Source organism: Dipodomys spectabilis, unplaced genomic scaffold, assembly GCF_019054845.1.
Source record: "Dipodomys spectabilis isolate Male_0828 unplaced genomic scaffold, ASM1905484v1 ptg000263l, whole genome shotgun sequence".
Taxonomy (NCBI): domain Eukaryota; kingdom Metazoa; phylum Chordata; class Mammalia; order Rodentia; family Heteromyidae; genus Dipodomys; species Dipodomys spectabilis.
In genome coordinates, this window is record NW_024870940.1 from 3,783,397 (window position 1) to 3,796,619 (window position 13,223).

The 13,223-nt window shown below is 50.6% G+C and overlaps 1 protein-coding gene across 1 annotated transcript in view; it reads left to right on the top strand.

Moving 5' to 3' along the window:
* LOC122125287 (CUB and sushi domain-containing protein 1-like) overlaps positions 1 to 13,223 on the top strand; it is a gene marked incomplete at its 3' end in the record, with an annotated part of 693,202 nt that overhangs the window by 534,010 nt on the left and 145,969 nt on the right. Inside the window, exons 10-11 of the mRNA XM_042699884.1 lie at positions 5,752 to 5,754; positions 11,896 to 12,020. Coding sequence (XP_042555818.1) covers positions 5,752 to 5,754; positions 11,896 to 12,020 — 128 coding nt within the window. The remainder of the gene's footprint in view (positions 1 to 5,751; positions 5,755 to 11,895; positions 12,021 to 13,223) is intronic.

The following is a 13,223-nucleotide window of genomic DNA, read 5'->3' on the forward strand; positions in this document are numbered from 1 at the left end:
AACATCTGCAGGCACTGAGAAAATGAGAGGCTCATCAGGGTAGATACAATTTTCAGGAGTCTCACTTTTATCATTGAACTTTAATTTTGTTATTGGTTACTAATTAGGTCAGTTATTTCCTTTGAAGTAAAACTCATTTTTACTGAAAATGTATGACAAATACTCTAATCCTAGCTGTGATCGTTTGCCAGTCATTGGGTCATAATGAGGCGTTCGCTGGGGAAATAAAAGCAGCTAGCTTGACTCAGAGCTCAATTACACGGGTGTGCTCTCCCAACACTCCTTCAGACAGCAGTGTGCATTACAGATGCATTCTATCTCCAAGAGTTGAGATACATTAAAATAAATAGCTTTTCCTGCTCCATCAAGACCCTTCTTAAGTGGTTCTGGACTTTCCTCCCCGCACACCACACGCCAGAGAACAACATTATAAGCTGATCGGTTCTAAGACAGCCTTGCATTTGCAATGGTAACATGATAAAAAGCAGCACGGCATGTCATAGTTTGTCACATCCCCTAGCCTCAGTGCTCCAAACAGAGATCAGGTGTGATAATTTGTTACCAAATGAAAGGAGAAACTGAGGCACAAAACTGTATAATGATTTTGACTTACAGACGGTCTGAAAGTATCCGTCTCCAGACATTCATAGGCTGGCCAAGAAAACTATATCCGTAATGTGTGCAAGATATCTCAATCCAGCATTGCAGGAACTGGCCTTGTGTGGCATGTGTTTTTCATTAACTGAGCATTCACTGATGTCCACGGCATAGTAACTCGCAGCTGCGTTCCTGCAGAAGCTCCATCTTACAGTTGTGTCTGATGCGGAGATGACCAGATCCCCTGGATGAAATGATTCATGAGTGTACCTTGCGTTAAATGCACGACAGTTGTTGGTGTTTGTAACAGAATTAGGATATTCTCAATTGTTTAGTGCTGTGGGGACTTTTTCTTTATTGAAAAGGAGTTCAGCTCTTTCTAAATGCTTGTATTTGAATCTAATGGCTAGTATATTATACAAATGTATGACTTATATATTCGAGGTTGGTAGATGGACTCATTTGCAGTAATGGTGTATAATTCGGGTTTGTTTTTGCTCGGAAAGAGCTCGCTTCATTATGTTAGCAAAGTATTCCTCATTTGATTTTATTTGTGTTACCATTGCTTCTTTGTAGATTTTTTTTTTTTGCATAGGCAACCCAAATGCCAATTCCATCATTGTGTATAAATTATTCAAAGTGAAGGGAGCCCTCAACTCATGGCTCTGATATCTGAATTCGAGTCAGTTTGAGGATGTGTCTGACAGTACCCTTCATCATGGGCCAGCGGCTAAAAGGCAGTTTATTCATGGGAACTGAATATTTATGAATAAGATTGATGAATACTCAAATACTCATGTGTGGCAGGCAGCCGTGTGGCGCGGCAGAGCTACCAGTGGGTCTCCTGCCTAGGGTTGCTCATTTCCTATGCCAGAGGGATGTGTACCCGTGTCCAAGTACCTGCAATTATCCTCATTTTTATAAATAGAACTATTGAAATTCAGCATATTAACCTACTAAAGTTCTGCATCCACCCAGCATCAAACCTGAGATTTGAACCTCAGACTTCTATTGCTCTTCACTGTTTGTGACAAGAATAATTAATTATCATAACTCAGCTGCTCACACTTACTCCGCTGGACCACTGGGCAGGGCGAGAGGCTTGGTGAGGAGTCACCAGGGTGTGTGGGGCCTCGGTATCCCCACCGGCTCCCGGATGTCAGAGCGCAGGTCTGTGGAGGGCTGAGGCCCAGCCTTGCTGTCACTGAGCCCAGAGAGCTGCGGAGCTTGCTAGCCCAGCTGCAGGCTGCAGGGCCAGGGCTGCTGTAGGTCCTAATCCCAAACCCTCGCTGAGAAAAATCTCCAGCACACTCCATAGATGCTGAAGCCAGGTGGACATCTGGAAAGTGGGCATCAGACCTCTCCGTCTCCTTCCACAGTGGCTCCCCCAAAGTCCTGAGGGGATCCCCCTGAGACCAGCCCAGGCTGCCCCACCTGGTCCTAAGGACTCCTTGAGCATCCATGTTCACTCCTGTGCACCTGCCTCTCACTCCTAAGGTTTCTGTCTTCAGCGTGAGACATCCCAGAGTGACCGTAAACCCACAGAGTGACCTCACATCTACACAGTGACATCACAACTACACAGTGACCTCACATGTACACACAGTGACATCACAACTACACAGTGACCTCACATGTACACACAGTGACCTCATATCCACACACAGTGACCTCACATCCACACACAGTGACCTCATATCCACACACAGTGACCTCACATCCACACAGTGACCTCACATCCACACAGTGACCTCACATCTACACACAGTGACCTCACATGTACACACAGTGACCTCACATCTATACACAGTGACCTCACATCCACACAGTGACCTCACATCTACACACAGTGACCTCACATCTACACACAGTGACCTCACATCCACACAGTGACCTCACATCCACACAGTGACCTCATATCTACACACTGACCTCACATCTGAACACAGCCAGCTCACATCTACACAGTGACCTCACATCTACACAGTGATATCACAACCACACAGTGACCTCACATCTACACAGTGATATCACAACCACACAGTGACCTCACATCTATACACAGTGACCTCACATCCACACACAGTGATCTCACATCCACACAATGACCTCACATCTGAACAGTGACCTCAGATCTACACACAGTGACCTCAGATCCACACAGAGTGACCTCACATCTACACACAGTGACCTCACATCCACACACAGTGACCTCACATCCACACACAGTGACCTCACATCCCCACACAGTGACCTCAGCTCCACACACAGTGACCTCAGCTCCACACACAGTGACCTCACATGCACACACAGGGACCTCACATGCACACACAGTGACATCACATGCACACAGTGACCTCAGCTCCACACACAGTGACCTCACATGCACACACAGTGACCTCAGCTCCACACACAGTGACCTCACATGCACACACAGTGACCTCACATCCACACAGTGACCTCACATGCACACAGTGACCTCACATCCACACAGTGACCTCACATCCACACAGTGACCTCACATCCACACAGTGACATCACATCCACACACAGTGACCTCAGCTCCACACACAGTGACCTCAGCTCCACAAACAGTGACCTCAGCTCCACACACAGTGACCTCACATGTACACACAGTGACCTCACATCCACACAGTGACCTCACATGCACACAGTGACCTCACATCCACACAGTGACATCACATCCACACACAGTGACCTCAGCTCCACACACAGTGACCTCAGCTCCACACACAGTGACCTCACATGCACACAGTGACCTCACATGCACACACAGTGACATCACATCCACACAGTGACCTCACATGCACACACAGTGACCTCACATCCACACAGTGACCTCACATGCACACACAGTGACCTCACATGCACACAGTAACCTCACATCCACACAGTGACCTCACATGCACAGACAGTGACCTCACATCTACAAACAGTGACCTCACATCTACAAACAGTGACCTCACATCTACACACAGTGACATCACATCCACACACAGTGACCTCACATCCATACACAGTGACCTCACATCCCCACACAGTGACCTCAGCTCCACACACAGTGACCTCAGCTCCACATACAGTGACCTCACATGCACACACAGTGACCTCACATGCACACAAAGTGACATCACATGCACACACAGTGACCTCAGCTCCACACACAGTGACCTCAGCTCCACAAACAGTGACCTCAGCTCCACACACAGTGACCTCACATGCACACACAGTGACCTCACATCCACACAGTGACCTCACATCCACACAGTGACCTCACATCCACACAGTGACCTCACATCCACACAGTGACCTCACATCCACACAGTGACATCACATCCACACACAGTGACCTCAGCTCCACACACAGTGACCTCAGCTCCACACACAGTGACCTCACATGCACACACAGTGACCTCACATGCACACACAGTGACATCACATCCACACAGTGACCTCACATGCACAGACAGTGACCTCACATCTACACAGTGACCTCACATGCACACACAGTGACCTCACATGCACACAGTGACCTCACATGCACACACAGTGACATCACATCCACACAGTGACCTCACATGCACACACAGTGACCTCACATGCACACACAGTGACCTCACATCCACACAGTGACCTCACATGCACACAGTGACCTCACATGCACACACAGTGACCTCACATCCACACACAGTGACCTCACATGCACACACAGTGACCTCACATGCACACAGTGACCTCAGATCCACACAGAGTGACCTCACATCTACACACAGTGACCTCACATGCACACACAGTGACCTCACATCTACACACAGTGACCTCACATGCACACACAGTGACCTCACATGCACACAGAGTGACCTCACATCTACACACAGTGACCTCACATCCACACACAGTGACCTCACATGCACACACAGTGACCTCACATGCACAGACAGTGACATCACATCCACACAGTGACCTCACATGCACACACAGTGACATCACATGCACACAGTGACCTCACATGCACACACAGTGACCTCACATGCACAGACAGTGACCTCACATCCACAGTGACCTCACATCCACACACAGTGACCTCACATCCACACAGTGACCTCACATCCACACAGTGACCTCACATCCACACACAGTGACATCACATCCACACACAGTGACCTCACATCCATACCCAGTGACCTCACATCCACACACAATGACTCTATTTCCTCGCCATGACTCTGTGGAGTTCTCTGGGAGGTGAGGGCAGCCTCTCCCTGGTGAAGCAGAGGAGGAACTCAGAGAGGTGAAATGCAGGTGGCCGGCCCTGTCTCCTGTGCCGCTGTTCCTGCAGACAGGAATGTGGCAGGCAGGCTCTGCTCTGGCAAGTTCTCCACTGCCCTTCCCTGCCCTCTGTCTAATGATGATGCTCTCTTCCCCCTAAATCACGGGGCCAGGAAGGAGGAAACAAGCCTTATTGATTTTATTTGAGTGTACCCAACTCATGGTAGACGGTGTTTTCTTTTGGATTAGATTACACTGAAGCTAACAAGCCTGTCCCCAGGGACGTGTAATCATAGCCTCATTAGTACTGTGTTAAGCCCATTAAGTTAACCACCGCTGGTCAGAGAACGGATTAATGACCGTTTTAAAAAAATGACCTATGTTCAGGGGAGTTTGGAGGTGAGAGAAAGAAGGTTATAAGCTATGTAGGTCCCTGATGTCTGCCTGCCGCCACCCATGCTCACCTCTTTCCCCGGGTGTAGTAAAGGCTCAAGGATGTGGATGCCTTTTTCTGTTTTGTTTTCGAATGTCCTCTGTGACCTTACAGGTATGGAGCAGGATTGCTGGTTGCCAAACCAAAGGAGAGACTGAGGTTTGAGAGCACTCGCCAACCTGGAGGGAGCTTACTCGGGAGGTGGGGCACCAGGGCTCACCGTGCTTGCCGCTGCCTTGGGGCCTGGCGGTTCAGGAGCTGCCCTGGGGCCTGGCGGTTCAGGAGCTGCCCTGGGGCTTGGCGGTTCAGGCGCTCACCATGTGTGCGTGCCCCAGGGCCTGGCGGTTCAGGCGCTCACCATGTGTGCATGCCCCGGGGCCTGGCGGTTCAGGCAGCAGTGCAGTGCAGCCAGGCCTTACATGTCTTCTCAGTCGGTGGCCGGACAGTGGAAAGACAGCCCTGGCCCCACCCTTGGGCTCCCGTTTTATTTTCCCTTGGTTTATTTTTCTCTCTTCCTAATTCATTGTCATGGAAAAGTCAATTACACCAACCACGTTGGAGCTGAGCAGTGGCTGAAACCTTGAGCACCTCTGCATGTCCACGATTGTTCCCACGCAGGTGTTACCCATCCTCCCAACAGCCCTGGGAGACCTGGAGTTACACAGTGACCCACGCCTCAGCCTCTCCTCCTCCTGAGCCCTGACTCCCCACCACACACCTCATAGCTACAGCAATGCTATCTTCAGGAGGACGTCACAGATCGATCTGCCCGCCCTCTCCTCTCTCTCTCTCTGTCTCTCTCTTTCTCTCTGTCTCTGTCTCTCTCTCTCTCTCTCTCCCTCCACCTTTTCTCTTCCTCTCTCCCTCCCTCCTCCCCTCTCCTTCCTTCCCTCTGTAACATGCAATGTAGTCTTTGGCTTACAGAGTGCATTCCGTAGTTCTTTGCTAAAGCATTCATTTTAACTTGTAAGTAAGGAATCCCTTCAGATCGTATAAGGCACTGGCAGATGTTGTTTGGAGATTTACAGATCAGGAGTGTGGGTCTCTAGTTAGGAATTCCATGGGCACCAGAGGCACTGGGCCGGGGCTTTCTATACACTGGTTCCATCCATGGTTGCTCAGCTTAATCATGGCAACAAGTAAGAAACTGCTGCACAGTTATTAAGAAACATTGGTTATTCCGCCTGCTCTCTCCCACCAATTAAAAAATCAATTTGCTAGCAAAAGAAACTCTCCAAGGTTAGAATTAAGATCATATTTGAGGTTTTATTGAAATGCAAAGACATACTGAAAGCTGTAAGACATTCTAGGGATACCCAAGGTACCTCATGATGGAAAATGTCTCCTCTCTCTTTTGTGATCTCTTTGTGTTTGGTGTTCTGATGCACAAGTCAAAGACCTAGGCATGTTATTTCCTGAAATTCCAGCAGTATCAAATCTTCCAAACCACCACTTCCTTCTGTGGATTGTTTCCCTCCCACTCAGCAGTGGGAATGAACAGCTGTGAGGGAGAAAGAGGCCAGGCTGGGCCTTGCAGGTCAGCATAGGTGAGCCCAGGTCTCTGCGGACCCCCCAGCCTCTCACACGAGTCTGCGTCCTTGCCCCTGGACATGCTCCCTGAGTCTTCGGAACTTGAAAATAATTGGGGAGATGCCGCCTTTCTGTGTGCTCACCTGAAGGCAGAGGGGTGGCCTTCCCTGGACTCTGTTGCTAAGGAACTGAGCTGCCCTATGAAAAGCACTTGCCAATGGTTACTGCTCATTCCAGGAGCGGAGTCTGTATCTTTAAGAACTGCTTAAGAAAATGCCACAGCCAATATTGCCGCATTTGCACCATCCCTGCGACAAAGGCTCAGCTGAGTGGCCCGTTCCTCGTTTTCCAGCAGAAGCTGCCCCCAGCGAAGAGTTCCCCGTAGGACTCAAGGAGCATTAGCTCACTCCTTCCCAGAATTTTCAGTATCTTTATTAGTGACGGCTTTCCTTCATCAAAATGAAGTCGCCATTGAAATACTTTACTGGGAAAGTAGATCACGATTTAAGCATATATTAATTTACTCGCTTCAAAATTGCCAAAGACAATTGACAAAATAATTAGCCCACTTTCTCTCAGAGTCATCAGGAATGGCACTTTGGACCATGGATATTGATGCTCTTAGAAATGACCTTCTGCGACGTGGATTGTTTCTTTATGTCTTAGTTCTTGTCTGTAGAGAGGTGCTGAAAAGAGAAGACATGGCTATTTCTGTTATTCCTGTGCTGCGTTCTGCGGCATGAGGTCTTAGCCATGTTGTATCTGCTAACTCTACCTCAGAGTTAGACAGGGATAGGTGGGCCAGCTCCGGGGCCAAAGGCAGCAAGCCTCCACCCATGCTAGGCCCCAGACTTGCAGCTCTAAGGGTGAGTAAAGCTGCGGACATTAAAGTCAGCCAGCGTTGCTTTGAGCTCAGTCCCACCCTGCCCCAATTCCGTGAGACCTCGTCCGGATCTCAGATCATGCGTCTTGTGTTCCTCTCTGCCTCCATCGGAGGTGTGTGGAGGAGGAGCGCCAAGCGCGCTCTGACGTGCTCTACGCGGGACCTGGACAGTGTTTCCTGGCTGTTTCTCAGCCTCCATGTTAGACGCGCTCCGATTGCCCAACGACTGTGGTTTAATTAGTCACGAGTATTTGTGGCTTGTAAAACACAATAGCAAAATACATACAAAAGTTATGATCTTCATTTTCTCATTGTTTTGAGACACTCGCGTTGTCGCTTGGGCAGGACTGAAGCTGCTCTTTTTCTCTGCGTGGCTCAGCTTCCCGAGTGCCAGCATTACATGCGGGTGGCACCAGGCTTGGCCTCCATCTTTATTTTTAAGAGTTCAGTGCAGGATTATACAACCAGCACCATCATCCACCCACAGAACCCTTTCCATCTTGCAGCTATGCGCCATAAAGCATTGACTTTACATGTGTACATATGCGCGCGCGCACACACACACACACACACACACACACACACACACACACACATATGCGGGCACACACACCTAGCAGCCATTCTGGTAGCCATTCACCCTTCAGTCTCTGAGGATGTGAATACCAACCACAGGGACTCCACACTTGCTTGCTAGAGGCTTGTCACAGTTCTGCCACGTGGCTGAGCTGCACAGCTACCAGACTGCCCAGTTCAGGTCAGTCGTGGTAAGAGATACGAAACAGTGACTGTTGAAATACTACATTGGAGAGTTTGCATTTGGAACAGGTGTTTGATATCATCAAGACAGTCTGTTGAAGTGTGTAAAAACCTCATCTTTAGAAGATCCTTCTGGAATCTTCTGTTTACCACAACTTCTGTCCATCCACACAAGCCTGAAATAATCTGATTTCCCACTCAAAATACTATCCATTCACAATCTCCATCTTATAACATTCCAGGAGATGTGGCAAAGGAGCAAGGCAACTGAGTAGCTCCCAGGATGCAGTGGAGTAGAGCAAGTGGACCTCTAGAAAGGGGAGCACAGAGACACTGAGCATTCTAAAATGTGGCCTGTTATCCAGCCTTCCATCAGAGGTCGTGTAGCCTGTTATGGACCTTTCCATCAGGAGGTCCTGTGACCTGTTATCCAGCCTTCTGTCAGGAGGTTGTGTAGCCTGTTATGGAGCTTTCCATCGGGAGGTGGTGTGGCCTGTTATGGAGCCTTCTGTCAGGAGGTCCTGTGGCCTGTTATGGAGCCTTCTGTCAGGAGGTCCTGTGGCCTGTTATGGAGCCTTCTGTCAGGAGGTCCTGTGGCCTGTTATGGAGCTTTCCATCAGGAGGTCTTGGAGAAGGATCTGTGGGAACGTCTCACCATGTGATTTGTAGACACCGGAATGCAGCTCAACAGGGACTCACATTCAGCTCTGCACGTTGTTGTGGACCCTTTTCTGCTTCTCTTCTAATCACAGGGCAAGTCATCTATTTAACTGGTAAAGTACTGGTTTTGCAAACTTGGGAAGAATAGTATAGAATGAATGTGCCAGGGTCGAGACCGAGGGGAGTGTGGTGCATCACTTTATTAAATCAGCGTCCTTTGGTTAGAGTTAGGCAGTTTAAGATTTTATTGTTCAGAATGACCCATCACTTACATAAGATAGAGAAGAAACTGAAATAACAAGTTGACATGGGGCAAAGGATGAGAGAATCGGTGGATAGAAGTGGTTCTCGGCGTTAGCGTCCAGCGGAAGCTACCTTCCTTGGCTGTAGGACATTGCAGTGGGGTAAGAGGAACACAGATCAGATGTCCCCCAGCAGTGTTTTACTCGAGACTGTGAATCCCAGGTAAACCTGGGCTTCCATTCAGTGTTGATCATCCCTAGTAGCTCTTTTGAAAATCAATTAATGATCACCAAGCCTCTTCCCATTCTCCCACAGAACAGCAGAAGGTCTCCCTACAATCCAGCACTCACCTGAGCTGCATGGCTGTCCCCTGCATTTAGTGCCAAGTGGATGCATACATAGACACCAAGAGATGCGTACGTTTTTATGTAAAAATACCCTCTCCAAACATCACACTTACACATTCATAATTGGTATTGAAAGTGAGTACTTAAAACATCCTGTGTCTTCAGCAAAAAGGAGAAATACATCCCATTCTGCTGTGTCCAGTCTCAGGCAACAGCAGCTATGAGCAATGGCGCAGGACTGATGTCTCTAGCACTGAGTTCAACCAGGATTTGTCATAATGAAATGGACACTTCTTACCCTGGACAGTAAGACATGTAAAAATCATGGAGAATCTTCGCTTCTCTAAAACTGTTTTCATGAGGGGGATGAGGTCTGTGTGCTAGGTGAGAAGTGTTGGTGTACAGAGTGTCGATGTACATGTGTGTGTGTGTGTGTGTGTGTGTGTGTGTGTGCACACATCCCTGCCTCACTTGCCTGCAGGACTTCTGTTCTAGAATAGCTCAGGTTAAGGCTGGATTTCTAAATTCATATGTGTCGTTGGTCGGCTGTGAAATGTGTTTTCCCCTGTTCCTTGGTTATGACCCCAAGACTGCGACACAAAGCGGGATCCACAGACTTCCTGTGGAGCCGGGTCTGAGAGGAGGAAGTGGAGGACAGGGCTGGGGATGAGGATGGGGTCAGAGCTGTGGAAGCCAGCGCCGCCTTGCCCCTCCCCCACACAGCAGAAACTCAGGAGGCTGGGCGCTAGTGCCAGGTCCCTCTGCTGTACGGTATTGGCGGGCCTAGACGCCATGCTGGGCTGCGCTTCCCTCACTGCGATTCGCGAGGACTCTCCTGCAGTCTACTCACGCAGCCTCTGTGGAAGAGGACAGCTCAGGGCTCCTGGGCGAAGGCCTGTGCCCGGGCGCCCTTTGTACTTGCTAGATGTTGACGGATTTGTAATCCTTACCAGAACCTGCACTGGAAAGTCTCCATGGATGGGAAGACACGGCCCCAAAGATGAGACTGAGGCTGTGTGAAACGCCACCGAGCCCGTGGTCCTCAGACGACGTGCGTCTGGGGGAACCAGAATGCCGGGTGCTAGGAGGCCTCTGGCACTCTCCATTCTCACATGATGTGCAGTCTTCAGCCCATTGTTATCATGGTGATAATGTTCAGACTCCTCTCAGGCCCGAAGGCAATTGGGCATAGCAGAAAATGAGCCCGGTAGAGACCCCTATTTTATGTGACCTTTAGACATGGTGTTGTTCGCAAGAGTGTGTCCAGACCTGGACAGCAGCAGGAAACGAGGCACCGTTGGGTCAGGGACAAGGAGGACGTCGCAAGGGACTTAGCTGACGACCAGGGGTTTTCGATCTGTGGCCAGTGCTCAGACCATCGTGCCTAGAAAACTGGGTGAATTTTTTGATGAGTGTCCCGAGTGTGTGAGGGGTGGGGGGAGGAGGAGGGGAGAAGGAGGAGGGGGGAGCCTGCCATTGTCCACAGGCGGGGCTTGTGTGTCCTGCAAAGAGAAAGAACTACTTCCTTAGAGGTCCTCAGAGTCACACCCACAGGGGGCATGGGGGGGTTGCAGTTTTCCCCAGGGGGATAAGAAGATGTTGCGGATCCCCCCGCTTGCCCCCGCTCCCCCACGGTGGTAATGGTGGCCAGCCCGCCAGCCACTGGAGGAAGTCATGGTGACTTCCTTTGGCCACTAAGTGTGGTTGAAGTTTCCAGGCTTGGAGCATGTGTTTGCAGATGCAGCTCTGAGCCAAAGCAAGGGTTCACTGGGCCATCTGCGCCAATGGATGGCTGGGTGCTGAGACAAAGGAGTTCCTTCTCCCCCGTGCGATGCGTGCTGAAATGTAACCCCGCCGGCCTTCTTTCAGAGGTGATGGTGGATGTTCGTGTCGGCAGGTGGATCCTGCTACTTGGCCTTCCCACCCTGGCTTGTGTACCAATCTTTCCCCACACTCTGTGCGGTTGCCGCGCAGCTCACCCGTGCTTGGGCGACAGGTTAAGTCCGTGGGCTGGCCCCGCACACACTCCCGCGGTGTGTCCTCACATGTGTTCTGATCGTGTAGCGTGGTCAGATGCGCGTTGCTGGTTTCTTTTTGAAGAAGACGTGTGTGTGTGTGTGTAACGCATGTCGTTTCTGTTTGTGGTGATGCAGGGTCGGCGCAAGCGTACACTTCTCCTGCGAGGACAATTACGTGCTCCAGGGACCCAAGAGCCTGACCTGCCAGAGAGTCACGGAGACCTTGGCAGCCTGGAGCGACCACCGGCCCACCTGCCGAGGTAAGCTGGCAGCGGGCGGCGCGCCCCCCGCGGGCCGGGAAGCCTACTGAATTCCACAGGAGATGGGAGCGTAAAGCCTCCACGTGCACACAGAGGAACCTGGTCGTTTGTTTTGCTGTTTGTTTGTTTTAATGATGAAAGCATTGGAGTTTTGTTTCTCCTCGCTTTCCGAACTGCACGGCGGTGTGCTCAGACCGTGTGCTGCTGTCTGCAGTCACCGTCCTGTGAAGTCCCACGTGGGCACCCACGTCTCTCTATCTGTAACCGGCGCCCGCTGACCAGCCCTCCCCATCCCCTTCACCTCCTGCTCTTCCTACTTAGGGTTATTGCGCTCCAGACATCTTAGTGTTCCAATTACAAGTGGCACGGATCAAGCCATGTTTATCTTGGTCTGGCTGATGTCACGTAACGTCCATTGCTGTCTGTGATGTGACAGATGACAGGGAACCCCCTCCGGCCACGGCGGGGTGCTTGCCCGTCCATCCCACGTTTCCTGGGCAGCGCAGCTCCTTGGGAGTGGTGTGGCGTGCTGTGGTGATCGCAGCAACCCCTTACCCCGCCGGGGGATGGAGGGAGTCCAGCTCTGTTTGCAGACCCTGCACACCGAGGCCCACACTGGTGCCTTCCTTGTGCACAGCCCCTTTCTCCACAGGCCAGGAGGGGTCTGTGCGCTTTTACCCACGCTCGGGTCTAGTCCATCACATTCTGGAAGGGAACGCCTCTCTTGAGTTCCTTTGGAACTCAAGGCGCATGGCAGTCTTGCCTCAGATTCGCGGGTGCAGGTGTCACTTCGTGGGTGCCTCTGGCTGCGGGAGCTGCTTCCCTTTGATGCCCCACAGCTCCTGCCAGCCCTGCAGCTTGTTCAGGATCCCATCTTCCCGGGCCCTAGCCGCGTTCGTCGGGGAGCGGTGGATTTCACCGCTAAAGACACACCTGTCCCTCCACGGAGATCATCTTTTGAAAATACTAAGCTGCACCATCCTTGTCTGTTTTAACGTATGGCTTTTAGTCATAATGGTCATTTCACACACAATTGCAAGGTCACTGGAAGGTGAGATGTTTCTTCAGATTCTGTGGTCATAAAAAAATCCCATTGTGACCCAAAAATTCTGAATATGCTTACTTCAGTAGTCTGTGTTCTGGGGCACGCAACCAGCCATTGTGTTCCTTTATTCGGTTGGCTGATGGCGTCATAGGTGCGGG